The following is a 27,500-nucleotide window of genomic DNA, read 5'->3' on the forward strand; positions in this document are numbered from 1 at the left end:
AGGTCCTGGGGAGTGGGTGGCGTCCCCCTGGCAGGGTCCCCCGCGGGATGGCCTCCCCTTGCAGATGGAAGGAGCCGTGCCCACCCTTCGTCAATGTGCCGGCTCAACAACTCCGTACACCAGTTGACTAACATGCATGTGATATGGTGTTCATTCACTAATAAGTTCCATAGACAAGCTCTAGGCTTGAATTGGTTCTGCTGGGACAACTAACAATAACGCAGGTTATATTAAGATGACAACGCACAAGTTCTTACAGGTGTTTAGACACGACAAAAGCATCCCACCGCACCACTAATCAATAGCACTGCCTTGCTCATTCCCCCCACCGGTCCTGTCCTTTTCTGTCCTCTCATCTTGTCCTATTGTTTAGTTGTTGGGTGTCTTAAAATTGCAGTTCACTGACTGAATATCAATACACCAACATTACGCAGAACTCTGCAATGTGACTTTTGCGCACGTGTACATTGCGATGATGATGCTCAAACGATATGTTGTGCAGCCTAATTGCCCTAATTGCCATTTCATACTTTATATCGCACGGTGATATATCAAGAAAGACAACTATTCACACTTACATTTACATTAATGGGCAATTTGGAGTCAATGTCGTTAAGATAGTTTGTCATGATCAATCAAGGTCATTTAAGATTATAAATCTAAGATAACTAAAACGACATTCCATGTTATAGTATCATTGTATAATCATAGTCTATGAAAAATATAGATAGACAAAACACAAAAGAAAAACCAATAAAAAATTGCAAACACCTCAATATGGATATTGATATGGGCAAAAACTATAACTGTAATTCTGAATAAGAGAATGTGACCTTCTGAATAAGCTAAAAAAATTCTAGATTTTGTACTGCATTTACATATACTACATTAAAATGTGTGAGGTACTTACTTCCAGCTGTCATGACTTCATGTTCCCGGTCTTCCTCTTCATCATCTTGCTCCTGATGGCCCTCTTCCCTCTCACGGTTAGCTCTCTCTTCCAATTCAGCCTCCTCATCAATAGTGCGGGTGAATGAATGTTCTTGTGGATCCATGTCTAGAGAGTCCTGATTGTCTGAAATCTTACCAGATGGACCCATGTAACATGTTAGATTTCAATGTTTCTTTTTTTTATACAAAGAAAAACTGAACTTTCCCAAAGGCAAATAAAAAGAACATCTACCCTAATTAGAGTTAGCCCGAAGATATTTTGATAGTTATAAAACATGGATAGTTTCAGAGCCTCTACCCATGAAATACACACAAAGCATCCGTGTGTGGCTGTCTAATGGCAACTTACCCTCCTCTCCCGGGATGAAGATCGCGTCTGAATGAAATCCATATTCTTACATGCCAGCAGGCGATTTCGTACAATATAAACACTGCGATAGACCTCTGCCATGGACTTCGATGGCTGGTCTCTAAAGCAAAGGTAAAGTTTGTCAATTTGACAATTTAGAATATTTATCTTTAATTTGGGCTTGTCTTCAAAACAATATTATACGTTACCTTCCCTCTCCATGTGCTTGTTTGAGCAACCCGGTGTGCTTCAACAAGGCTGCTAAAACAAACCGGGATACAGTATCTAATAGAGACTCGTTACAAAGAGAGGCGTTGTCCCAATCTGCAAAATAATGCGGAACATAGTCAGCACTTTATCAGAATTCTATTCAGGAATTTTCCTAGCAGTTATAGCTTAATTCATTATATCAGGGGTCACCAACGTTTCTGAAAATAAGAGCTACATTTTGGGTACGACAAGTAATTACTAGGCTTTACACGATCAGGATTTTTGTAGCCGATCACCGATTAGCAAGTTTAAAAAAAAGATCACCGATCCGATCACAAGATGGAGCAATGGGTCTATTTAAATGACTTGTACATTGACTGTATATACTTGTGTACTTAATTGCTCAAAAAATAACATTTACAAAAAATAATGTATCTTTGCTCATCTATTTATGCCAGTGAGGCATAGTGACAGACAGAACAAATTAATGGTTTTCTATTAGATGCCAGTAAGTACAAACAGTAACTAAGGTATCCACTTTTTGTGACATTTTTGTTTGTTGGTGTGCCGTGAGATTTTTCAATTGTAAAATATGTGCCTTGGCTCCATAAAGGTTGGAAATCACTGCTGTAGTCAGATCATGTATTCTAATCAGTCAGGTCAAACCAACATTACAACATGACAGAAATAAAGAGTACAATAAGGCAAAAAATAAAATAAAAAAATTCACCCAGAAAAAGATTTACACCACTCAAGTACATGTGATGTACAAAATTAAGATTACAATTAAATTTGCCTCATTTCTTTTCTTTTTTGTTCTGGCCTCCAATTTGAGCCAGGCCCATCTCCACCTGCACCTGTTGCCTGTTTCAAGCTGTGCCACATGAATTAGCATCCTCCTCTTTAAGCGCTCTCATTCTAGAAAATAATTGATTAAAATCATTGTCTGTTTCACTTCATTCTTCACTATTACCAACTTCAAAGGCTAATCCCAAATGCATCCTCCAGGAAAATATTAAGTACAATATTTTTCTGTTTTTATTGGCCATTTCTGAATTTGTTAGTTCATTCTGTGTTATGACATAATCCTTAACAGTGCTCTGTCGCTTAACACATTTAACATTAACATCAGTAACCGAATTAGTAGGCTTTACATGATCAGGATTTTTGGGGCCGAGCACCAAGTTTAAAAAAAAAAAAAAAAAAAACGATAACCGATCGCCGATCCGATCACAAGATGGAGCAATCTGTCTATTTACAAGACTTGTTCATTTATTGTATATACTTGTGTACTGTATACTGTATCCATCCATCCATCCATTTTCTGTACAGTTTACCCTCACAAGGCGACATATGACATGAAAGCGGATCAGCATAAAATGCTAATTATCGGCCGAGACTGATAACGCCGATCAGATCGGTGTAAAGTCTACTAATTAGATAATTGTAGCCGTGTTTCCTAATTAATACAAGATGTACTAGCGGATCAGCTTGTCGCCGATGTTACGTGTGCTTTGCGGTTCCACTTAGGGCCATAACCAGGGCCCCAACCCACAGCACCTCAACGCGAAAATACAAAAACCAGTGCAACAAAAAAAACACACTGGCTGATCTGATGAGCAAAAATGTTGCTTAAACCTAAGAATTAGCAATAGTGGATATCCACTCCAGAGGTGGGAAGAGTAGCCAAATATTGTACTCAAGTAAAAGTACTGTAACTTGACAATAATGTGACTCCAGTAAAAAGTAGTCCTCCCAAAAATTACTTAAGAGTAAAAAGTACACAGTGAAATTGTTACTCAAATACTAACTTTTTTTTTCCCCCCACAGCATGAACATCAATTTAAAAAAATAAAGTGTGAATGTACAAATTCTGATATCGCTGTATGTATGCACGAGGCTTTACACCATCAGGAGTTTTGGGGCCGATCGCCGTTCAGCGAGTTTAAAAAACCGATAACTGATCCGATCACAAGACGGAGGGAGCAATGTGTCTATTTAAAGGACTTGTTCATTTACTGTATATACTTGTGGACTTAATTCCTCCCAAAAATATATTTACAATAAATAATGTATCTTTGTTCATCTATTTATGCCAGTGAGGAATAGTGAACAAATGAATGGTCTTCAATTAGATGGCAGGAAGTACATACAGTAATTCATGTAACCACTTTTTGTGACATTTTTGTTTGTGGGTGTGCCGTGAGATTTTTCAATTGTAAAATATGTGCCTTGGCTCCATAAAGGTTGGAAATCACTGCTGTAGTCAGATCATGTATTCTTAGAGCACAGTTCGAAAGAACGCCTGCATGTTCGCTTACAACCATTAGTGCTAGCACTAGGTTGCTAGGCTACATAACGTTTTGTTGCCTGCTTCTGAGCGGTACCATATTAAAAGTACGTAAACATAACTCACGCAAGCCTTAAACGAACGTCCTCTCCCGAGCACCGGTGACCACCAACACACGTTTTTCTCCATTTTGTTTTTATAAACACACGGCGCGATCCATTGTTGTTGTCGTCGCCATGGTAACGAGTGTATCCGGTCACATTTGAGTTGACAAGATGAAGCCCAGTGATCATAAAAAACGGGATGCGGTGGTATGGGAAGACAAGATTTTATTGCAGTAGTATGACAAATTTGTCTTGTAGTCTGATCCGGGCATTAGATTTCGTCTGTCTCACACCGCCGACGTTTTTTTTTTTTTTTTTTTTAAATAACTTTATTGTTGGTCAGATATTTACAGTACGACATCAAAAGACACGCGACAAGGCAAAAAAAAATAAAAAAATCAACTAGCTTTTGGTTTCAAATATACTGTACACGATGGCGACGCGCAGTAAATGTCTTTTGCAAAGCCGATCAATGATCGGCGTATTATGACATTAAAGCTGATCAGCCGATCAGCATAAAATCGGCTGATACTGTCACAGGAAAGGGTCTGAATAATTATGGCTGTGTGATATTTCAGTTTTTCTTTTTCAATAAATCTGCAAAAATTTCAACAATTCCATTTTTTTCTGTCAATATGGGGTGCTGTGTGTACATTAATGAAGAAAAAAACTCCTATGATGAAAAATATAAGTGGATCGAGGTTTCCCTTGCCCGGACGCGGGTTACCGGGGCCCCCCCTCTGCAGCCAGGCATGGAGGTGGGGCTCCAAGGCGAGCGCCTGGTGACCCATGGGGCCCGGCCGGGCACAGCCCGGAAGGGTAACGTGGGTCCCCCTTCCCATGGGCTCACTGCCTATGAGAGGGGCCATAGGGGTCGGGTGCAGTGCGAGATGGGTGGTGGCTGAAGGCAGGGAACTTGGTGATTCGATCCCCAGCTACAGAAGCTGGCTCTAGGTATGTGGAATGTCACCTCTCTGGCAGGGAAGGAGCCCGAACTGGTGTGTGAGGTCGAAAGGTTCTGACTTGATATAGTCGGACTCACCTCCACACACTGCTTGGGCTTTGGTACCAGTCCTCTTGAGAGGGGTTGGACTCTCTTCCACTCTGGAGTTGCCCACGGTGAGAGGCACCAAGCAGGTGTGGGTACTTATTGTCCCCAGGGTTCGGCGCCTGTAGGTTGGGGTTCACCCCAGTGGACAAGAGGGTAGCCTCCCTCCGACATCGGGTGGGGGGACGGGTCATGACTGTTGTTTGTGCCTATGCACCAAAAGCAGTTCAGAATTCCCACCCTTTTTGGAGTACTTAGAGGGGGTGCTGGAGAGCGGGCCCGCTGAGGACTCCATCATTCTGCTTGGGGACTTCAATGCTCACGTGGCCAATGACAGTGAGACCTGGAAGGGCGTGATTGGGAGGAACGCCACCCCCCGATCAGAACCCGAGCAGTGTTCTGTTATTGGACTTCTGTACTCATCACGGATTGTCCATAACGAACACCATGTTCAAGCATAAGGGTGTCCACACGTGCAATTGGCACGAGGACACCCAAGGTCGCAGTTCAATGATTGTACTTTGTGGTCGTGTCTTCGGACTTGCGGCCGCATGTCTTGGACACTCGGGTGAAGGGAGGGGCGGAGCTGTCAACTGATCACCACCTGGTGGTGAGTTGGCTCCAATGGTGGGGGAAGATGCCGGTCCGACGTGACAGGCTGTTGGGAACGTCTAGCAGAATCCCCTGTCAGAAAGAGTTTCAACTCCCACCTCCGACAGAACTTTGCTCATATTCCGTGGGAGGCGGGGGACATCAAGTCCAAGTGGACCATGTTCCGTGCATCACATCACTGAGGCGGCCGACCGGAGCTGTGGCAATAAGGTGGTCGGTGCCTGTCGTGGCAGCAATCCCCGAACCCGTTGGTGGACACCAATGGTGAGGGATGCCGTCAAGCTGAAGAAGGAGTCCTATCGGGCCTTTTTGGCCTGTGGGACTCCTGAGGCAGCTGATGGGTACCGGCTGGCCAAGCGGAATGCAGCTTGGGTGGTCGCTGAAGCAAAAACTCGGGCATGGGAGTAGTTCGTTGAGGCCATGGAGAAAGACTGCGGGACGGCTTCGAGGAAATTCTGGTCCACCATCCGGCGTCTCAGGAGGGGGAAGCAGTGCACCATCAACACTGTGTATAGTGGGGATGGGGCGCTGCTGACCTCGACTCGGGACGTTGTGAGTCGGTGGGGAGAATACTTCGAAGACCTCCTCAATTCTACCAACACGCCTTCCCATGAGGAAGCAGATTCTGGGTTCTCTGCGGCGGGATCTCCTCTCTCTAGGGTTGAGGTCACCCAGGTGGTTAACCTGGTGAGCCCACGGGGACGACCCAGGACACACTGGAGAGACCAAGTCTCTCGGCTGGCCTGGGAACGCCTCGGGATCCCCCGGGAAGAGTTGGATGAAGTCTGGGCGTCCCTGCTAAAGCTACTGTCACCGCAACCCGACCTCGGATAAACGGTAGAAAATGGATGGATGGATGGATTTTAGCAAAGGGCTGCAATGTAACAAAGAGTGAAAAATTTAAGGGGGTCTAACTACTTTCCGTACCCACTCTGTGTGTGTGTGTGTGTGTGTGTGTGGCTGCCCACCGCCAAAGTGTGGCCAAAAAAAGGCGGAAGAACCAGCGCGGAGGGCCTCACCCCGTTCGAGGAGAGAATCGCGGCGATCATGGGTGACGCTGCTCTGACAGGGGTGATGGGAGGACGTGGCTGACTATGATCACCCTACAAGGTTAATACGATGTCTTTTTTAGAACTCATAACAAATGTGTTCATACAGTAACCTACACTCAGCCCTGTGAGATAAAGGTTCATGTGTAAATGTTATATGTGTGGTATTTGTAATAAATCTTTTGAATTCAAATAGAAGCACATCAGCATATCAAAGAGGATATCAAAAACTTTGACTCCTTTTTGATTACTCAATTTATTATTTTAATACACAGGAAAGAACACGCACACTGACAAATTTTTTTTTAAAACAATTTAGGAGAAGAGGGGTAAATGTCAATTTAAACACATTGAAATCATGTGCAACCGATGCACATGTTCAAATGAAGTAAATTCAAAAGACTCTTTTTTTCAGTGCATGTGCTGGAGTCACGAAGCGATCGTGAGGGCAATAGGTGGCATAATTGATCGCCTCTATCAATTAATAGATGTCCTCACAAATATCAGTGGTTCATTAAGTACACTGGTTAACAAATGAATTCTGAGTCCGTGCCTCAATTGCATTGTTGAAATCAAATGTTGCCGGGCATGAATTGTTCATCAGTGCTAATTATTCATGCGTCTCTGGTGTGCAGATTTATGAGAACAGTTTCCCAGCATCACCTCTAAGTGTCGCCAAAGCACCAACAGCTGCAGAAACGTGCGTACGCCAGCCATGCAGTTGGCGTGAAGGACCGCACATTTCAACAGTCATGTCACTCTTGATACATCTGAACTTTGCTGTGAAAAAGAACGGACGCCACGTTTTTGTGCGTACGCACCTTTTGTACATGAGGCCCCAGCTGATCTACATTCATGAGTAACACAACAGTGGTTGCCAGATTGTACAATATTAGTGCCTAATAATTTCAGGGAAACTACTCGCTTCTCACAAAATTCCAACTTTGTCCTCTCCCTCTCTTCCGGACTGGACGCATTAAATGCTCACATTCTCAACTTCAGTCCAACACTCGATGTTCCATTTCCCTTTTCGTACGAATATTTTCTCTTTCACCCTTATTTGTGTTTCCCTATTGTAGTCAGACCCCTCTTTGTGTTTCCCTATAGATCCCTCGTAGACATCATTAAATACTCCACTCTTGGTTGTGTTTTATGTATGTTTTGAGTTTAAGTAAGCCTCTGTCATCTAGAACTCGTATTTCATAAAATGTAGCAACCTTTAGATTATGAGACTGATAAAAGGTTTGTCGTTACTTCCTCCTAAATTTTATACATATAAAATGTGATGTGGTGCCCCTTTACAAGACAAAATTAGTTTGATTCTGACGTTAAACATCTATCGGACTAAACTGGTAGTGAACGCAGGCGTTCACCTTCGACTAATTTATTTCTTAAATAGATTACGTTTTATCCAACGGCAATATACGCTAAAATATATATACACACTCACGTAAACACATTTTGGTCAAAAAATTACATAGGCCATTACTTCAGGAAGGTGACGATCAGCGTAATTCAAGACAAACCTTTGCTAATGGCATAGTCTTGCATGCTGATCCAGAGGCTGTTGGAAGGTTCTTTGGAGGAGCCTAAAGCCAAATCCACCAAGATACTTAAGTTAGGATGCACTGTGCAGTCAAAAGGCTTCTGCTCTTCATTATCCGACAGCGCAACCTCCAGCAACGAGCTGATAGAAGCATCTAAAAGAACAGTGATTTAAAAAAAAAAAGAACATTACCTTAACAAGCATATACAAACAAAATTATGACATATGGAATATGTCATAATTGGTATGGCATATGGTATCTCTTTACCCAGCTGTGGAATGTCCATCTCCAATCCATTGCTGAAAAGAGGGGTTTTGAGCCAGTAACCAGTATCCTGCTCCTCAAGAGAGGCAGGGGTGCCCTGCAACATCCCACCAAGACAACGACCTACCAGCAAGGCTACTGTCCTCTCCAAGTCAACAAGCCACACCCAGGACAGCGCTGACTGCGGAAGAGACATTCCTGAACCTGGCTCTGCGAAGTCTGACATACCTAAGAAGTTGGAGGAGGCAATATTGTGTTGGATAGAATAACAGTGTCTATGTTTTTTCAACTGATTTAGGAGAATTTTGCATCAATGAATCTGAAAATGACATCAGTTTCTCCTGTTCAGGTCAAGTTGCTTATTTATTAATGCAACTCGCTATCAATTCTTACTTTAAATTGAATAGATGATATTGATAAAAGTACCTGTATATTGAATGTTACATCATCATTGATCAAAATTCAGGGCATGAACCTCGGTTTACTTGAAACGCTAGAGCAAAAATACCTCTACATATAAACAAAAAATGTGGCCATAGTTCAAAAGGTTGACTTGATTGAACAAAACCAATGTGATGCAGCAGATCAAAATTATCCTAAATCAGATAAAAAAATATTTGACAATACATTTGTTGTTGACCAGTGTAATTATACTAAAATGTCAATGTCTGTATTTTTCTTTCACATTAAACACTGATGCTCGTCCTTTGCTGGAGAGAATAAGTTGGACTCACTAATGGTGAGCTGTCTCATTTATGGTAACGGGTGTGTAGCGGACACGCTATCAACAAGATGGCACCAGCAACCCCCAACCTCTGATAGTTGTGGATTCCTGCCTACTGCCCCCGCTGAGCCAGACGGTCACAGAAACCCTGGACCCTGTCACCCGGACCTTAAACTAATTAACAGCTCCCCTAGAAATCTTGGTTTCCATTCTTCAAAGACCCCTTGGTGTGCAGGACTGAGATTATCGATCAAAAGGTTGGGAGAACTTCTTTCCAAATGTGACTGTTGCAGCCAGATCGACAACAATTGATTTATTAGTTAGAGAGGCCACAGATTGAACTATTACTCCCGGACCTTGAGTTAGCTTTAATCACCATATTTTTTTTAGGAACTCAAATACAGCAATAAGATACTTGTTTTCATATTAAAACATGCACGCAAGGCGCTGCCAGGCCCTCTCGGAACATTGATGGGAAACGGGCGACACCAGCTGCCAATTGAGAGTTACGAACAATTTTCACTGAATTTGAATGTCCGTTGTGATTTATGAAATTTGCATGAATGCTCCCAGTATATCGTATTTTCACGACCATAAGGCGCACTTAAAAGTCTTAAATTTTCTCAAAAATGGACAGGGCGCCTTATAATGCAGCGCGTCTTGTGTGTACACCGAGTTCCAAAATCTGTAAATGTCGTGTGACTTTGTTAAGGGCTCCGCTTGACTGACTGGGAGAATTTCCTGCCAACAGGCTGCTTACATAGAGGAAAGGCGGACGTGACTGAGGACAGCATGCGGACGTTAAAAGGGTGCGCGTGAAGGTGCGCGCACTATATACCAGTAGGTATATAGTGCCGGGGTGTGCATTGTGCAAAACATCGGTTTGCCTAAAGACCCCCGAAAATGGCACCTACGAAGAGACACGCTTACGAAGTACAGTTTAAACTGCAAGCTATCAGTTACGCGGAGGAACATCTGAATCAGTTCTGCTCCCGCTGCCTTTTTAAAAACATTGTTTTAGCGTGCATGCATGCTACCGTATGTTTTGCGCTCGCGTATGTTTTACTTGTAATCTTTGTAGTCCAGACCCTCTGCATTGTTTCCCTGTAGTTTCTCCCTTAGATATAATAACATTTACTATTAAATTCTGCTTCCTGTGTCATTTTTGTGTTTGAGGGAAACAGTGAAACCGAGAACTCATATTTCATTCATGTAGCAACCTTCAGCTTATGAGACAGAGGTTTTTTGTCACTTTTCCTAGAATTTACATATATAAAGAGAGACATGGTGCCCCTTTTCGAGACGAAGAGTTTGATTTTAACGTTAATCGTACGTCGAACTAAACCGGGAGTAAACACAGGCGTTCACTTCTGACACATTCTTTGTACAAAACTAATTAAGTTTTTATCCAAAACCAATATACGCTATAGGTGCGAAAATGGCTGGACAGTCCAATCCTCGCCCTGAAAAGTTTGTTGCAGTGAGGACACTGGATGGCTGGAGGTAAACCAGGGTTCAGGGCAACGTTTGTCCTTTTCATCTGCTGGCATTTACGCTGTTCCTCGCCCACACGCCTCATTTCAAAGTCAGACGCCCGAGAGGTCACCGCCCTCCAGGCGGCGTGATATTACGCTGTGTCCTCCGAAGACTCATGATGTATAAGTGTATTCTACATCACATTCTACATTAAAGCTTCACTACATACAGTACAATATAAGTTGGATTATAATTATGAAACATTAACTTGTTACATTTCTCACCATGAAGAGGCCACTGCAACTCCTGGTCCTCCAGAGGGAAGGCAGCAGGCAACAGCCTGTTTAGCCGGTCCAGTGGAGGCAACAAGTCAAGAAGGTAGCTTAGCAAAGGCCTCGCCACAGACACAGGAAGCAGAAGCAATGAGTTGGTGATCTGACACAGCATACTGCCTGCCGCTGAGACAAAGATCACATCTGGAAAAGACAAATGTATGGAAAACCATGAACTCATATGAATGCCCTCAAATCATTGGAGGTCCTCAAATCAGGGGCTGTTTTCATAAAGGTGACAGAATTTTAAGAAAATTCTACAAATAAATTAAGGGATATATAAAGGTACACATGTAGCTTAGTCAGCAGGACAAGTCTTGAGAGGCATAGGAGATTGTGAAATAGCGGGGACAAAGATCAATAGACTAACTTGCTTTGCCAATGTCATGGCAAATCATGAAAAATGTGTATATATTAAGGCCTTTTCACACTGCACTTGCTCAGTATCAAAGGCCCCCGCAGCAAAGCACAACGACAACCGCAACGGGGGTGTGGCCATCCCATATTTGGAAGTGGTGACATACCAGCCTAGTAGGAAGTCGAGAGGCTTTCCCCGGTGAGTGGATCGCAACTCGGCAATATGTATTTCACTCATTCATTCATTTTCCATATCGCTTAACCTCACTAGGGTTGCTGGAGCCTATCCCAGCTATCTTCGGCGACAGGCAGGCTAGACCCTGAACTGGTCACCAGCCAATCGCAGGGCACATATAAACAAACAACCATCACATTCACACCTATGGACAATTCAGAGATTATGAGCGATGAGAGATTAATATGTATTTCAATATGGATTTCTCATCGTTGAAAACGTTTTGTTTTTTTAAATGGGAATGGGAATAATAATATGAAAGGGAATATCCTTTACTAATTTCAATTTAAGAATGTTCGTGGGCTTTCTAGTTTCAGGAAGAGCGATTTGAGGTGTATTTAAGGCTGAGCAGGGACCTTTGAAAACCTCCAGCATAGACGTCTCAGTATATTATTTTACTATTGGCCAAAAAATCAGGATAGTCCGACACCGCAATTATTATGGCTTCCTACATTTCCCCTTTGCCGTTTACAGTACAAGTATGCTTTAATTCCACTCACTCCGCCAGCCCCGCTCCTAGCTTTTTGACCTCACCGCATCAACTCCCCAGAAAAGAATTTTTTTCTATCCGATGACGCGACACTGAGCGTCAGACGCCCTCTGCATTGACGCAACGCTCGGCATCACATCAAAATGCGCTGAGACACCCTCCAATCACAAACAATGAATGGGAAAGTCGAGGGTGTCAAGACGCTTTGCCAAGTGCAGTGTGAAAAGGCCTTTACTCTACCAACACACACAGACAAAACACAAACAAACAAATACAAAATGTAGGGAAAGTGGCTGCGTATGGACCAATGTGCTTCTAAATTGGGTAAGGGTTTAGATAAGATAAGCAATACCAATGTGTAAAATGATTGATTACTCCTTCACACCTTGTAGCTTCTCACGTACACTGCCATTCCAGGAACTCTCTTTAATCAAAGTGGCTGAACGGGAGAAGATATCTGTGGCGTGAGGTAGCAGGAGTTGCAAATGCTTATGGAGCAGAGCAACACTGCTGGAGTTCTGGAGAAAACAAAATGCATATAGCATTAATGATGTATTTATGCCAGTAGCTGTCACAAGCACTATTTGAATGTGCTCACATTCCAAAAAGCCACAGCCTGTGTACTGTAGGTGTCAGTAGGTGTTGAAGGAGTCGGCATTAAAGTGATGACAGCAAAATCGACTAGAATTAATTGACAAGCTTACTCACCCACTCTCCACATTGTCCTCGGTTGCACAGGCCTCAAACCCTGACTCATTCATCCAACCACATTCAGAGACTCGCTCATCCGTTTACATTAGGACGCCTTCATTGCCTTACAAACAGTTGGAACTTGTAAAACTCCAATTCACATAACACAGTAAATAATAATAGTGTGCAATAAGAAAATACAGGGGGATGGAGTGCTTTGCAGTAATATATTGTAGCAAACCTGCAGTTGTGTTATGTGGATTGTTGCAAGAGTTTTATAAAATATCCGACTAGTTGTAAGAGCATGAAGGTGTCAGTGATTTGTGATTGGATGAGTGAGTCAGGGGGTGGGGCCAGTGGAAGGAGGAAGATGATTGTGAGCGTGTGTCTGAGCGAAGATGTCTGATAAATGAGAGAAACAATAGTTGGATTTTTTTTGGCTGACAAACACTCATTTTCATATTTAAGAAGTTATTGCTCGACCACCATTTGTCTTTATCATCTAAGCAGATGCTAGCGTATATTTTCTTTTCACTGTGAAAGGAAGGCATTTGGTGAATTTGCTGAAGGCTGACGTGAGGATTTAGGGCTGTTCGTCAGCTCGCGTAACACGGTGCCTTTCCAGATGGTCAGGCATTTATTATATATTTGAAGATGGACTTCAATGTCTTGCAAGTCACCGTGCTACCAATCTCATTTTTAGTAAAATATTTCCACACACTTGAGGCACCGCTGCTAGATTGCTGTGCCGACCGACCACCTGTTGGTTTCAGCAAGGCGTCTGTGTTGTTAATGCCAAAGCACATGATCGGAGATTAATTGACTTCCAAGCTATAACCGTCATTGCGAAGTGGTGAGGGTTGACGCGTCAGCTCGTCGCTTCAACCCCTAGTGTACAAGTATATCGGAAACAACAAGTAAACCCAGAAACAGACCAAGCAAGGTAGGCAGATAAGAACAACTTCTGATTAAGGCCAGCTGAGTACAAAAGGAAGCACGTTAGTGTAACAGAATTTTAACTGCAGTCAGTGCATGCCTATAATGTCATCAACAGCTGTGATTAAATAGAGACTAAGGTGGATGGAAAACATGCATGAAGCTAGATCTCTTCGTGATGCTTAATTCTCCAAATACTTAAACTACCGCTGCTGGAGAAAATGCTACAACTTTGACCCGTATTTTAACAGTCGAGGACTAAAATGCCACAGTGAGAAAGCAACAACACATTTTATGTCACACTCAATAGGAAAGGCAAAATAACATCTGAAATTTTCTTTTCTGGGAATAACTTTAGTTCATACCCTCAGTCATAAACCACACAACCAAATAATGAGAGACAAGGTCTCCATCAGGCACCACCTCATACGACAGCTCAGAAACTCAAAATTCTAATTCTCTTTCACTGCTAAATATGCTGTTGTCCAGTGTTAATCAGATAATCCCATACAAACAAAGTGATCCTGTTATGAATGAGAAACGCCGAATACTATCCGGGTGCATCATTACAACATCTCTGGCATTGCTCCCTGAACAGCTACAGGTTAGTTACTGGAGAACCTTAGAGCAGACCAGTATCATTCAAAACTCCCTCAACGACTTGATATCAATGCTGCCCATAGAGGACTCGGCTACATAGAAACCACCAAAGTATTGGAGACTTCCTCAACTGATGGCACCTGGTTAGCTTCCCTGGGGTTGTCACTTGTGATACGGATGTGAATGCTTAAACATTTTACATTAGTGATTGAGTTCATTGTCACTTGTGTGACGGTTAAAAATAAGATATGTGAGTGCATAAGGAATCCACAAACGCAGACTATTGAGTATTCCTACCTCAGTTACATGGTTGACATGGCAATAGGCTAAAAGCTGCTTCTGCAAGGAACAAAGGAGTTGGTGGAGGTGAGCTGGTTGGCTGCTGTCAGAGGAAGACATGCCCTGCTGCAATTTGTCACTGTTTTTTTCCAGCTCACCAAAAGCCTGATCCTGCAGAGTAAACAAATGATCACAAAAGGGACCGTGTGTGTGTTTCAGGTAAAAAAGATACCTTAAACTATTCAAATGTCAGAAAGGTGCAAATTCATTATGACTTACACCTGCTTGACTTCTTTTTTTAGTAAACAGTGTCATACCTTTTCGTTATTGGTGTTCTATTGCTGGCATGCAAGTTACAGCGGTTCAGCTGTGGAAAACATACTCCACCATCTCTTGTACTTACAGTATAAAAACCAAGGTTCCTCAGTAGTGTCTTCATAAGGATCTCTGCAAGATGTGTGTCAGGGTGGCTTGCTGTGGCGCTGTTGTTTGGGTCAGGGGATGCTGTGAATCCCAGGCCACAGCTAAGCGGTTCAGGACCATCAGCAGGACAGCTATAACCCAAGAGTGAAGCTACATGGGTGTGGTCCTGGAGACTAGTCAGGATGATGTCTAGCTGCATTCTCTGTGGCAACAGACACACTTTGTTAAGATTAATGTCGTGTTATTACAGTATTTTACTTATTTTACAGAACCTATAATATTTTAACAGTTATTTCCTTTATCAGCTTATTTCTGTTTTCCCCTACTGTCTTCCATGTTGAGAAATTACTTGTAGGAGTCACAAACATCATAACAATGCAGGTGTCCAATCCATTCCTACTTTTGAATCCTCAAACTTATTTTGAGCCATTTGTGTACTAGGAAGCATAGGTTACCTGTCCTTTGGACAGACTTTCCCATCTGTCAGGGCCCTGAGGCAGCAAGGAATGAAGAAGCTCCATTCTCTCTCTCAGTGGCGGCAGAAGCATGGTTGCTCCCACAGATAGTGTCTCAATCACTGCCTGATGAGGAAAAACACACAAATATATAGTTATCCAATATGATAATGGCCTGCAGATTAAAATCTCTTGCACTAAGTAGATAGCATAGGTGACTAAAGAAATGTGTCAATATAACATTTGACTCCTCACCTCAAGCGTCTTCAGAGATCATTAGTACGGTTGTTGAATTATAGAAAGGTCTGGGAGAACTGTGTCGATTTAACATTTAACCAAATGAATAGTGTTCTTCTTTACACATTTAACAAATTAGTTACTGTTTGAAGACTGATCGAGAAATGCAATGTAGCACGGTAACAAAATCTTGTTTGCGTTCAACTGGCACTATGGATTCAACTATTAAATTGACTGTACAAACCCAAATTCCAATGAAATTGGGATGTTGTGTAAAACAAATAGAACTAGCACAATGATTGGAAAAATATTTTCAACCTATCCATCCATCCATTTTCTTCCGCATATCCGAGGTCGGGTCGCGGGGGTAGTAGCTTTAGCAGGGACGCCGAGACTTCCCTCTACCCAGCCACTTCATCCAGCTCTTACGGGGGGATCCCGAGGCGTTACGAGGCCAGCTGGGAGTCATAGTCTCTCCAGCGTGTCCTGGGTCATCCCCAGGATCTCCTCCCGGTGGGACGTGCCCTGAACACCTCACCAGGGAAGTGTCCGTGAGGCATCCGAATCAGATGCCCCAGCCACCTCATCTGGCTCCTTTCAATGTGGAGGAGCAGTGGCTCTACTCTGATCCCCTCCCGGATGACCGAGCCTCTCTCCCTTTCTCTCAGGGAGAGCACGGATACCCTGCGGAAGAAACTCATTTCGGCCGCTTGTATCCGGGATCTTGTTCTTTCGGTCACGACCCACAGCTCGTGACCATAGGTGAGGGTAGGAACGTAGATCGACCGGTAAATAGAGAGCTTCACCTTTCGACTTAGCTCCTTCTTCACCACAACGAACCGATACAAAGTCCGCATCACTGCAGACCCTGCACCGATTCGCCTGTCTTCTTCCCTCCCTCGTGAACAAGACCACAAGATGCTTGAACTCCTCCACTTGGAGCAGGATCTCATCCCCGACCTGGAGAGGGCACGCCACCATTTTCCGACTGAGGACCATGGTCTCAGATTTGGAGGTGCTGATTCTCATCTCCTCCAGTGAGAGTTGGCGATCACAGCTTGATGAAGCCAACAGAACCATATCTGCAAAAACCAGAGATGCAATTCTGAGGCCACCAAACCGGACCCCCTCTACACCTCGGCCAAATCAAGAAATTCTGTCCATAAAAGTTATGAACAGAATCGGTGACAAAGGGCAGGAAAGCCAAGACAACACCTAAAATCTATCAATAATCAAACAGCAATGCAGCCCCTTGTCAGGGCAAATGAATATCAGCTGGTTCAGTCGTAATTGATGGGCTACAAAAAGGTCTCATTGCCAAGGTGTGAGTCAAGATACATCTCATGATGGATAAGAGCAAATAGCTGTCTCAAGACCATCGCAAACTAATTGTTGCAAAATGTAACGATGGCATTGGTTACAGGCGCATATCTAAGCTTCTGAACGTTCTAATGAGCACGGTTTGGGCCATAATACGTACAGTGCGGCAAAAAAGTATTTAGTCAGCCACCAATTGTGCAAGGTCTCCCACTTAAAAAGATGAGAAAGGCCTGTAATTTTCATCATTGGTATATCTCACATATGGGAGACAAAATGAGAAAAAATAATAATAATAATTGGTGCAGGTAAACTTTAGAGATGGAGATGATCTGGGTCATTATCTATTATCTTGCCACTCTTGGAACATTGCACTCAGCAAATACATCAATTAAATTCTTTACAGTTGACCAGTTCCCACAAATCAAACAAACAAAACAAAAATATGTAACAGATGCTTATTCAAATCAGGTTATTGCTCTTTTGCTCAGATATACTCTAAAGAGAGTCCATGTTTGCTCATTTTCATGATTTTCAAGGATTGCAATTGCCTTTTCCATTGACATTAAATCTAAAAAGTACTTCAACCAATTAGATTTATTATTGCAGTCCAGCTCGCGAGTTCTCCAATTCATAACTATGGTCCTTTTCACAGGCAAAAAAGCAATAGCAACAATCCGTTAATTGATTCTCAGATGCATATTCTCCATTCTACTTCCCAGTAAACATTCAACAGGACATTGAGGAATGTGAACATTCAACATACGTTTTAAGATATCAATTACCGTAATTTATTGAGTATAATGTGCATTTTTCTCCCAGAAATTGTCAAAAGTCAATAGGGCGCATTATACATAGATATGGGGCAAATGGAAAAAAACGTTCACATTTTATAAATGTATGCCGCCATCTAGTGGTTATGAAAAAGCTGTACTTTCATTCCAAAATGCCACCGCCACCTAGTGGTTATAAAAAAGGTGTAGCCTCCACTTTCATTCCAATATGACAGGGGTACGTACGAATGACTGGATATATGTACAGTTATGCTCATAAGTTTATATACCCTGGCAGAATTTGTGAAATATTGTTATGGTTTTTTTTAATATGACTGAGCAACAACCATCATTAATTTCTTTATGCTTATGTTTTGTTTAATGATAATGCTTTTCTGAAATGCTTGACCGTTTAATTTGAATCCCATTCAAATAAAATTAAATGTGTTTCGCCTCGTGATTCATGATTTCTTTTAAGAATTTTACCCATCTTACAAATTCTGCCTGAGTAATCAAACATATGAGCACAATGTGTTTTCTAATTTACTAAATAAAAGTAGGGCTGTGAATTTCAAAATAAGAGCAACTAAATTAAAAAAAAAAGGATTACGTGTTCAAATAAAGTGTTTAACTTCAAAATAATTCCTTGAAAAAAATATACAGATAATACTTCGTTTTGATCATATGGGTAGAAGCAAAATCATGCATTGTAAAAATGCATTATACATGGGTAGAAGGGTTTTCCAGAATTTTTAGGTAAACTTTGGGGGGGATGGATTATACATGGGTGCGCATTATACACGAGAAATTACAGTACTTCAAACTAAAATGTTTTTACCGCTGGACAAAACTAATAAATGAGTACCAATCTCAACACAGCCATGCCAGCACAAATCTAAGACAGTTGGGTGTTTGTTTGTTTTTGTTTTTTTATATGGTGTAATATAAACTCTATGTATAAGTTTAATTTGGCTTATTTTACATCTCACATTTCTTGAAATAGATGTTGAATACTTCAGTAGCGAATTCCACAGTGAGAGCTGAACCAATTTCCTGTTCCCATTGTGACTTGTTTGAAGTAGTGCTGTCGGGCTGGGATAGGCTTCTTTGTCCCGGAGCACCTGCTCTTAATATACATTGCCGAGAAAATGTATTGGCCCCATTCTCAAATTCTTTATTTTTGTCATAGTTTCTCCAATTTAATGTTTAAGATCATCAGACCAATGTAAATATCAGACAAATATAAACCAAGTGAACTTAAAATGCTGTTTTTAAATGGTGGTTTAATTATTATTATTTTTTTTTACCTTTCCCTGTGTGAAAAAGTAATTACCCCTGTTGTTAAATCATTAATTAATGATGGCAAATCACATTTTGGTTAATTTTCAATGCTCACACCCGAGCATCTACAGACCTGTTCAATCAAGAAATCACTTAAACAGAACGTGTCTAACAAAATCAATTGAGACAAAAAGACCTAAAAAATTTGCAAAATGACAAGATCCAAACAACTTCCAGAACAGTCAAGAAATAAAGTAATTGACATCTATCAGTCTGAAAAGGGTTACAAAGCCATTTTTCAAGCTTTAGGATTCCAGTAAACCATAGGGAGAGCCGTTAATCACACAAGGAGAAAACATGGAACAGCGGTGAAACTTCCCAGGAGTGGCCGGTCTACAAAGATTACTCTAACAGAAAAGCTATGACTCATCCAGGAGGCCACAAAGGAACTCAGGACAAGTTCTAAAGAACTGCAGGCCTCCCTTGCCTCAGTTAAGGTCAGTGTTCATGACAAAACAATAAAGAAGAAACTGGGCAAAAATGGTATCCATGGCAGAGTTCCAAGGTGACAACTGCTAACCAAAAAGAACAAAGGGTCGTCTAACTTTTGCAAAAAGACATCTGAATGATTCCCAAGACTTTTGTGAGACTACTATATGGACTGATGAGATGAAAGTTGAGCTTTTTGGAAGGTGTGTGACTTGTTATATCAGGCGTAAATCTAGCACAGCAAACATGGTGGTGGGAGTCAGATGGTTTTGTGCTGCTTTTCTCCTTCAGGACCTGGACAACTTCCTTTGATTGATGGAACCATGAATTATGTTCTTTAACAGAAAATCCTGAAGGAGAATTTTCAGCCATCAGTTTGGGACCTCCAACTGAAGCGCACTTGGGTTGTCTTTATGAACCTTGATTTGTCCACTAATGCTCAGTGCACTGGTGCACAAACATGTTGAAACAGCAAGGGGTCATCTCCAAACTGTTCCCACAGAATTTGATATGTCTAAAATATTAGCCCCTGAGCTCCAGTGAAAGGATCTTTGAATGCTTCAGCATACCAACAGATTTTGGACAGTCAAACAGTTTGGGTCCATAAAGACATGGATGGGAGAATTTGGTGTGGATGAACTTGACTGGGTCCAGCTCTCAACCCGATAGAATACCTTTCTGTTAACTTTGAGTAGATAGTGAGCCAGGGCTTTTCGTCCAACATCAGTGTCTGACATCACAAATAAGATAATGGAACAATGGGCAAAAATTCCTAAAAACTCACTCCTAAACCTTGTTGAAAGGCTTCCCACAACAGTTGGAGATGTTACAGCTGCAAAGGGTAGACCAACATCATATTAAACTATATGGATTTAGAATAGGATATCACTTAAAATCATATGCGAGTCAAGGCAGGTGAGCAAAGACTTTTGATAGTTATAAGTTATTTGGTGATACAGTAAACTTGTCACATAGTTTACTGTATCACTGGTACTGCGTTTTCGCGTATAGTAACCAACTTTGAACAAAACACAGGCAAATTAATACGTGTTTGGAGATATAAACGCTAAAATACACGGCCATACAGGACGCTGTATGAACCGGAAATTAATTAGTACTTTACTACACAGGTCACTTGAGAACGGGGGAATATAAGATTAAAATATATTATTCATGAATTTTTGTATCTTCTCAGCAGCAATAGTGGAAATGGGAAATATATAATATAAATAGCATGAAAGACATCTGTATAGGAAGAATATTGCAGGTATCTGTATAAAATCAGGATATCATTGGCTAGTGGTTGGAAACACGTATAAAATGAGACCTAGTTTTTAAGAATAGGATATGGATGAAGGATTTTATGCCACTTTTTATGTCTCAAAGCGGCCCAAATTTAATTGTCCAGAAAATTTGTGACCGAAACCTTGATTATTTGGGAGAAAAACGCCTGTAAATTAGTGTTGTTAGTTGAAAATGTGATGTTTAAACAGGTCACTTTCAGATTTTTGAATGGCAGCGTCCGCTCGAGCCATCTAATGGGAGCAAGAGAGAGCACACAGAAAGCAAGCAAATCGTCAGATTTACTTCAAAAGCCACAGCAAACAATTTTGTAAATGGCTAACTGAAAATTATATCATTGCATACATGCAATAAATAAACATAGCTCATAAACCTTTGCTTGACGAGATTATTTCGAATGCGCAAAGACCATGGCGCCACCCTGCACACCAAAATAATTCTCAACCTCAGAGAAACACTGCAGCATATGTTATGTTGTGATCTTGTATTACCTCCTGTATCTCATCTGGCACAGAAGAGTCCATCAGTCTGAAGAGCAGATTCCTCAGAGGCCTAGCTTGACGACCTAAGATACTTGTAGCTACTCCACCGGCAAGTGCCAGAGCCAGATGATTGGATAAAAGCCGAAGGCACAATTTAAGAAAGTTGTGATGCTCCCTGAAAATACAGTACATAAATTTTTCAGTTGGAACAAATGTGCATGCTTTTTATTATTCATAATCAGACATTAACATCATTGTCCAACAAATACTAACAAGCAATAAGAAACTTAGAATATGCTTAAAAAGTGTGTGCATATACAGCGACTGAACAACCCAAGTAATCCAAACATACAAAGAAAGTAGAATAAATAAGATCCGAAATGAAGTTGTGTGTAATGACACAGGGAAAAGGTATTGAACACGGCAACTGGTATTTATTTAATACTTTGTACAAAAGCCTTTGTTTTCAATGACAGCTTCAAGACACCTCCTGTATGGAGAAACAAGTCTCATGCATTGCTCTGGTGTGATTTTGTAGGCCGTCAATTAAGACTGAACCAGCTAATATTCATTTGCACTGACAAGGCGCTAGATTGCTGTTTGATTATTGATAGGGTTTTCCATGCCTTTTTGCAGCTCCCTTTCTTCATGTGGTCAATACTTTTTCCCTGTGTCATGTCACAGTTTTACACAAGTTTATTTCTGAGCTTATTTGTTCAACGTTCTTTGTATGTATGAATTACTTGGCTTGTTCCCAACATGTGCTGAAAATTTCATGTCAACAGCACCTTTGGAAGTATATTTAGTGAGAAAAATGGTAACGTGTTAAATACTTATTTCAGCCGCCGTGTGCCTATTTAAAATGTGTTCCTCTCAATTTGTCATTGCTCCTTTTTTTTTTTTATGTAGTGGCAAATCACAACACTACACTCAATTAGGGCCCAACCAAAAAGATGAAATGCAGCTGTTTTTCTATTTTGAAGTCATCACTTGACAAGTAATCGGAAAGAAAATAATGTAATAGAGGAAACGTGATTTAACGTTAAAGGGCATCATGCATAATGTTTTGCCAGTAACCACTCTTTATGCCAGTAACCACTCTTCACCCAAATTTAAATCTAAATTGATCAATAATTATTTTTTGCATGTTTTTGTACTTGGAAATTCCTCCGTTTTAAAGTTAAATACAATGGCACCAGAAAGTATTCACGTTTTCCACATTTTGCTATGTTAGACTTATTCTAAAGCTGATTTGAGTATCGTTTTCCTTTTAAAAAAATCTACATAAAATATCCCATAATGACAAAGTAAAAACATTTCCAGACATTTGTGTAAATTTATGAAAAATGTAAACATTTGAAAATAATAGGTCCATAAGTAGTCACAATCTTTGCTATGACACTCAAACTTAAGCTCGGGTGCATCTGATTTCCACTGATCATCCTTGAGGTGCTTCTACAACTTTAATGGAGTCCACCTGTGGTAAATTCAGTTGATTCAACATCATTGGAATGGCACACACCTGTCTATATAAGGTCTCATTAGTAGAGAAACTAAGCAATGAAGTCTAAAGGCTTCTTTATACTCACGCAGATGGCGACCGCGCTGACGTCACTGCGACTGTCCCGCCTTTATACTCGAGCGCAACCCACGCGCGCAGTTATGAAAATGTACTGCAGTTCAGGTCCAAGTCGGGGGTGTTGCTACGGCTGGTATTGGCTAGGACGCCACAGGGTGGAGTTTCCTCTGCATTTTTTTGGCCCTTTCCGGTAGCCGTTTTTCCTTTCCTTTCAGTAACGAGGAACAAAAGCAACAACAATGGCGACCGTGGAACATTGTCTGCTAGAACAAATGGACCTAGATGACCAGATACCGTAGATGGTACGTCGAACCAAGGGGCACGCTGAGTACATCATCACAGGATGTGACTAAAACGAACCAATCACGAGAGATGATCTCCACGGCGTTCGACGCGCAGCAACAATTTTTGCCGTGTGCATGTCAAGCTCCGCAGAGGGGCCGCGTTGCAGCAGCATTGACGGTCCCGAAAATCACTGATCTAAATAATTCGGAAATGGAAGACGTTTGGAACCACCGGGACCTTTCCAAGATCTGGCCGTCCGACCAAGCTGAGTAACCGGGGAAGAAGGGCCTTGATCAGAGAGCTGAACAAGAACCTTATGGTCACTAAGGCGCAGCTCCAGTGTTGCCTTGCGGAGATAGGAGAACCATCCAGAAGATCAACAATTGCTAATGCACTCCAGCAATCAGGCCTTTGTGGTAGAGTGGCCAGACGGAAGCCACTTCTCACTAAAAGGCACATGGCAGCCTGCTTGGAGTTTTCCAAAAGGCACCTTAAGAATTCTCAGACCTGCAAAAACTAACTTTTCTGGTCTGATGAAACCAAGAAGATAGAACTTTTTGTCCTGAAATTCCGGTCTCATATCTGGAGAAGAAGAGGCACTACTCATCACCTGCCTAACATCATCCCTACTGTGAAGCATGGTGGTTGGCAGGATCATGGCTGTGGGGCTGTTTTTCAGCTGCAGGAAATGGGGAACTAGTCCGCACAGGGGTTAAGATGACAGCTGCCAAATATAGAGAAATTATTCAAGAGAACTTGCTCCCGAGTGCCCTGGAAGTCAGACTTGGGCGTCGATTCACCGTCCAACACGACAATGACCCAAACCACACAGCCAAGATAACAAAAGAGTGGCTTCAGGAACAGCCTGTGAAGGCTCAAGTGGCCCAGCCAGAGCCTGGACTTGAATCGAATCAAAAATCTCTGGAAAAAACTAAAATGGCTAACCACCGATGCTGCCAATCCAACCTGAGTGATCATGAGAGGATCTGCACAGAAGAATGTGAGAAAATGCCCAAAACAGGTGTGCCAAGTTTGTAGAGACATACCCAAGAAGACTTGAGGCTGTGATTGCTGCTAAAGGTGCGTCAACAAAATATTAGGCCAACGGTGTGAATACTTATGTACCTATTAGGTTTAAATATTTATTCATTCATTCATTCATCTTCCGTTCTGCTTATCCTCACTCGGGTCGCGGGGGTGCTGGAGCCTATCCCAGCAATCTTGGGGCGAGAGGCGGGGTACACCCTGAACTGGTCGCCAGCCAATCGCAGGGCACATATAAACAAACAACCATTCGTGCACACATTCACACCTAAGGGCAATTTAGAGTCCTCAATCAACCTCCCATGCATGTTTTTGGGATGTGGGAGGAAACCGGAGTGCCTGGAGAAAACCCACGCAGGCACGAGGAGAACATGCAAACTACACACAGGCGGGGCCGGGATTTGAACCCCGGTCCTCAAAACTGTGAGGCAGATGTGCTAACCAGTCGTCCATCGTGCCGCCTTAAATGTTTACATTTTTACTAAATTTGCACAACTGTGTGAAAATATGTTTTTACTTCGTTATTATGGGATATTTTATGTAGAATATTTTAAAAGAAAACTCAAATTAGCTTTAGAATAAGTCTGTAACATAGCAACATGTGGAAAAGGTGGAGAGGTGTGAATAATTTCTGGTGACACTGTACTAAAGGACAATGTATTGTAAAACAGTCAAACGTTCTGCCTATAATTTATATCTTTGCTGTTGTAAGGGTTGAGAGACCGAAAAATAAATGTTATTCATTGTAGATTTTTATATTAAATCAGCCGATTAATTTGTGACCAGAATTTTTTTTCCGCAAAATATCGGACTCGGCCTAGGAAAATCCATATCAGTTAGGCTACACGCAACAAAATTGTCAAATAGAGCATGCTCAAGCCATGCTCCTTATATTGGTAAATGGTAAATGGACTGCACTTAAATAGCGCTTTATCGACACATCTTTATCACAGTGCCCAAAGCGCTTTACAAAGCCTCACATTCACCCATTCACACACACATTCATGTACCAATGGGTGACTGCTGCCATGGAAGGTGCTGCCAGGCCCACTGGGAGCAAATTAGGGTTCAGTGTCTCTTAAAGGGTTGCCTTATTACAAGAGCATTGTCATCACTATTGATTGGTGAGTTTAGTCATATTTACCTAGACGAAGGAAAGGGGAGAGGAGGAACTTCACTGTTGATACCATCACAATAGCGGTCAAGGAAGGAGCGTAAGTGAGAGAAGGTGCTTTCCTCGAGGTCAACACAGTAGGGTCTATGCCAGGCTACCACTTGCCTAAAGTGCAAACAAAAAACAAAAAAACATTTGTCCTGAATGTCAAGTGGATAGAGCCAGCACGTGCAAAAGAAGCCCAAAAGAAGGCTAAGTCTAATTAACCACATACTGACAGGTCATGAGTTTCAGCATATACAATTGAATTAAAGAAGCACAGTACTTGAGTATTGTGACATCAGCACTTAAAATTCTCCAAAGTCCATCCATAAATTATTTGCTATCTGACCTGTCTCTGGGAAGGGCTGTCCAGGCCAGACTATGGGAAGTCCCAGCTGAAATCTGTTGTACAGTCACCCCATCCAAGCCTACTATCTTTTTCGGCTTTGTGATTGGTCCTGTGGAGTTTCCCTGCCCACACTGGCCCATGGAGTTGTTTCCCCATGCATATACTTCATTGTCTATGGATGTTTGTTGGGATGAAGAGCAGTAACAAAGTTTAATTATGTTTGCAGTTCAAGGGCAGGTACGCCACTGAGCTAATTTCATATCATTTAAGTACATTCAGGAGGGAGTGTTATCATAATGTGGTCTTTGAATTTTGTATTGCATCACACTTCCATAAATATTGTCTCATGTTTCACAAACACAGACTATGTCTAACAGAAAAGATAACCCTGAAGCACAACCATAGTTTTTTTCTGGTTGGGCATATGTCATGCAGTGAGGAAATTCCATCATCATTACAGTGTGTAACAATATTTATCAAACAAGAGTGTTTGCAGATTCTTATTAGCATTCGGTCTGTGGCTACTGTTTCGTTACAATTGGCATGCATTTAAAAATAGTGGCAGAGAAAGCTAAAGAATACCATGCGACAGGGCCAAACAGTGGCTGTCCCCGATGGAGATGTCCACCACCCTAGTCGTGGCCAGCTCCTCAATAAGTTTAGGTCGGAGTGCTGTTGCCTCAGAAGAACCACAACCCAGGCAAGCGCCGCATCCCCAAGCATACACCTAGAATCAGATTGACAAGAAACATTGGCAGATAATTTCTTAATAACGGCTCAAAGACCTCAACCAGACCTTCACAGTGCACACTTGTGTCCAATAGGTGGCAATATCTGCATGAGTTTTAAATTAGTGAAATTAAGTCAACCTGTGTGCAATCTACAAACCCAATTCCAATGAAGTTGGGACGTTGTGTTAAACATGAATAAAAACACAATAAAATGATTAGCAAATCATGTTCAACCTATATTTAATTGAATACACTACAAAGAAGATATTTAATGTTCAAACTGATCAACTTCATTGTTTTTAGCAAATAATCATTAACTTAGAATTTTATGACTGCAACACGTTCCAAAAAAGCTGGGACAGGTGGCAAAAAAGACTGAGAAAGTTGAGGAATTCTCATCAAACACCTGTTTGGAACATCCCACACATGAACAGGCTAATTGGGAACAGGTGGGTGCCATGATTGGGTATAAAATGAGCTTGCCTGAATTGCTCAGTCATTCACAAGCAAAGATGGGGTGAGGTTCACGTCTTTGTGAACAAGTGCGTGAGAAAATAGTCGAACAGTTTAATGACAATGTTCCTCAACGTACAATTGCAAGGAACTTGGGGATTTCATCATCTACGGTCCACAATATCATCAAAAGGTTCAGAGAATCTGGAGAAATCACTGCATGTAAGTGGCAAGGCTGAAAACCAACATTGAATGCCCGTCACCTTGTATCCCTTAGGCGGCACTGCATCAAAAACCTGTGTTAGTGTTAGTGCCAATGGCATGGGTAACTTACACATCTGTGAAGGCACCGTTAATGCTGAAAGGTACATACAGTTTTGGAGAAACATGTGCTGGCATCTCAGCAACGTCTTTTTCATGGACGCCCCTGCTTATTTCAGTAAGACAATACCTAACCACATTCTGCACATTACAACAGCGTGGCTTCGTAGTAAAAGAGTGCGGGTGCTAGACCGGCCTGCCTGCAGTCCAGTCCTGTCTCCCATTGAAAATGTGTGACGCATTATGAAGCATAAAATACGACAACGGAGACCGCGGACTG

The 27,500-nt window shown here is 41.8% G+C and overlaps 1 protein-coding gene across 11 annotated transcripts in view; it reads right to left on the reverse strand.

Moving 5' to 3' along the window:
- herc1 (HECT and RLD domain containing E3 ubiquitin protein ligase family member 1) overlaps positions 1-27,500 on the reverse strand; it is a 178,279-nt gene that overhangs the window by 131,091 nt on the left and 19,688 nt on the right. For 10 of the 11 annotated variants that reach the window (XM_061664969.1, XM_061664935.1, XM_061664952.1 and 7 more), the window contains exons 9-22: positions 26,298-26,442; positions 25,716-25,887; positions 25,355-25,489; positions 21,312-21,477; positions 15,422-15,547; positions 14,947-15,168; positions 14,562-14,714; positions 12,424-12,556; positions 10,909-11,100; positions 8,428-8,652; positions 8,140-8,313; positions 1,510-1,624; positions 1,301-1,421; positions 911-1,082 (exon numbers count right to left, since the gene is read on the reverse strand). In XM_061664969.1, the coding sequence (XP_061520953.1) occupies positions 911-1,082; positions 1,301-1,421; positions 1,510-1,624; positions 8,140-8,313; positions 8,428-8,652; positions 10,909-11,100; positions 12,424-12,556; positions 14,562-14,714; positions 14,947-15,168; positions 15,422-15,547; positions 21,312-21,477; positions 25,355-25,489; positions 25,716-25,887; positions 26,298-26,442 (2,251 nt within the window). Of the gene's footprint in view, positions 1-910; positions 1,083-1,300; positions 1,422-1,509; positions 1,625-8,139; positions 8,314-8,427; positions 8,653-10,908; positions 11,101-12,423; positions 12,557-14,561; positions 14,715-14,946; positions 15,169-15,421; positions 15,548-16,464; positions 16,565-21,311; positions 21,478-25,354; positions 25,490-25,715; positions 25,888-26,297; positions 26,443-27,500 lie in introns of those variants that run through there. The other variant, XM_061664986.1, reaches the window with a different exon arrangement.

Source organism: Phycodurus eques, chromosome 2, assembly GCF_024500275.1.
Source record: "Phycodurus eques isolate BA_2022a chromosome 2, UOR_Pequ_1.1, whole genome shotgun sequence".
NCBI lineage: Eukaryota > Metazoa > Chordata > Actinopteri > Syngnathiformes > Syngnathidae > Phycodurus > Phycodurus eques.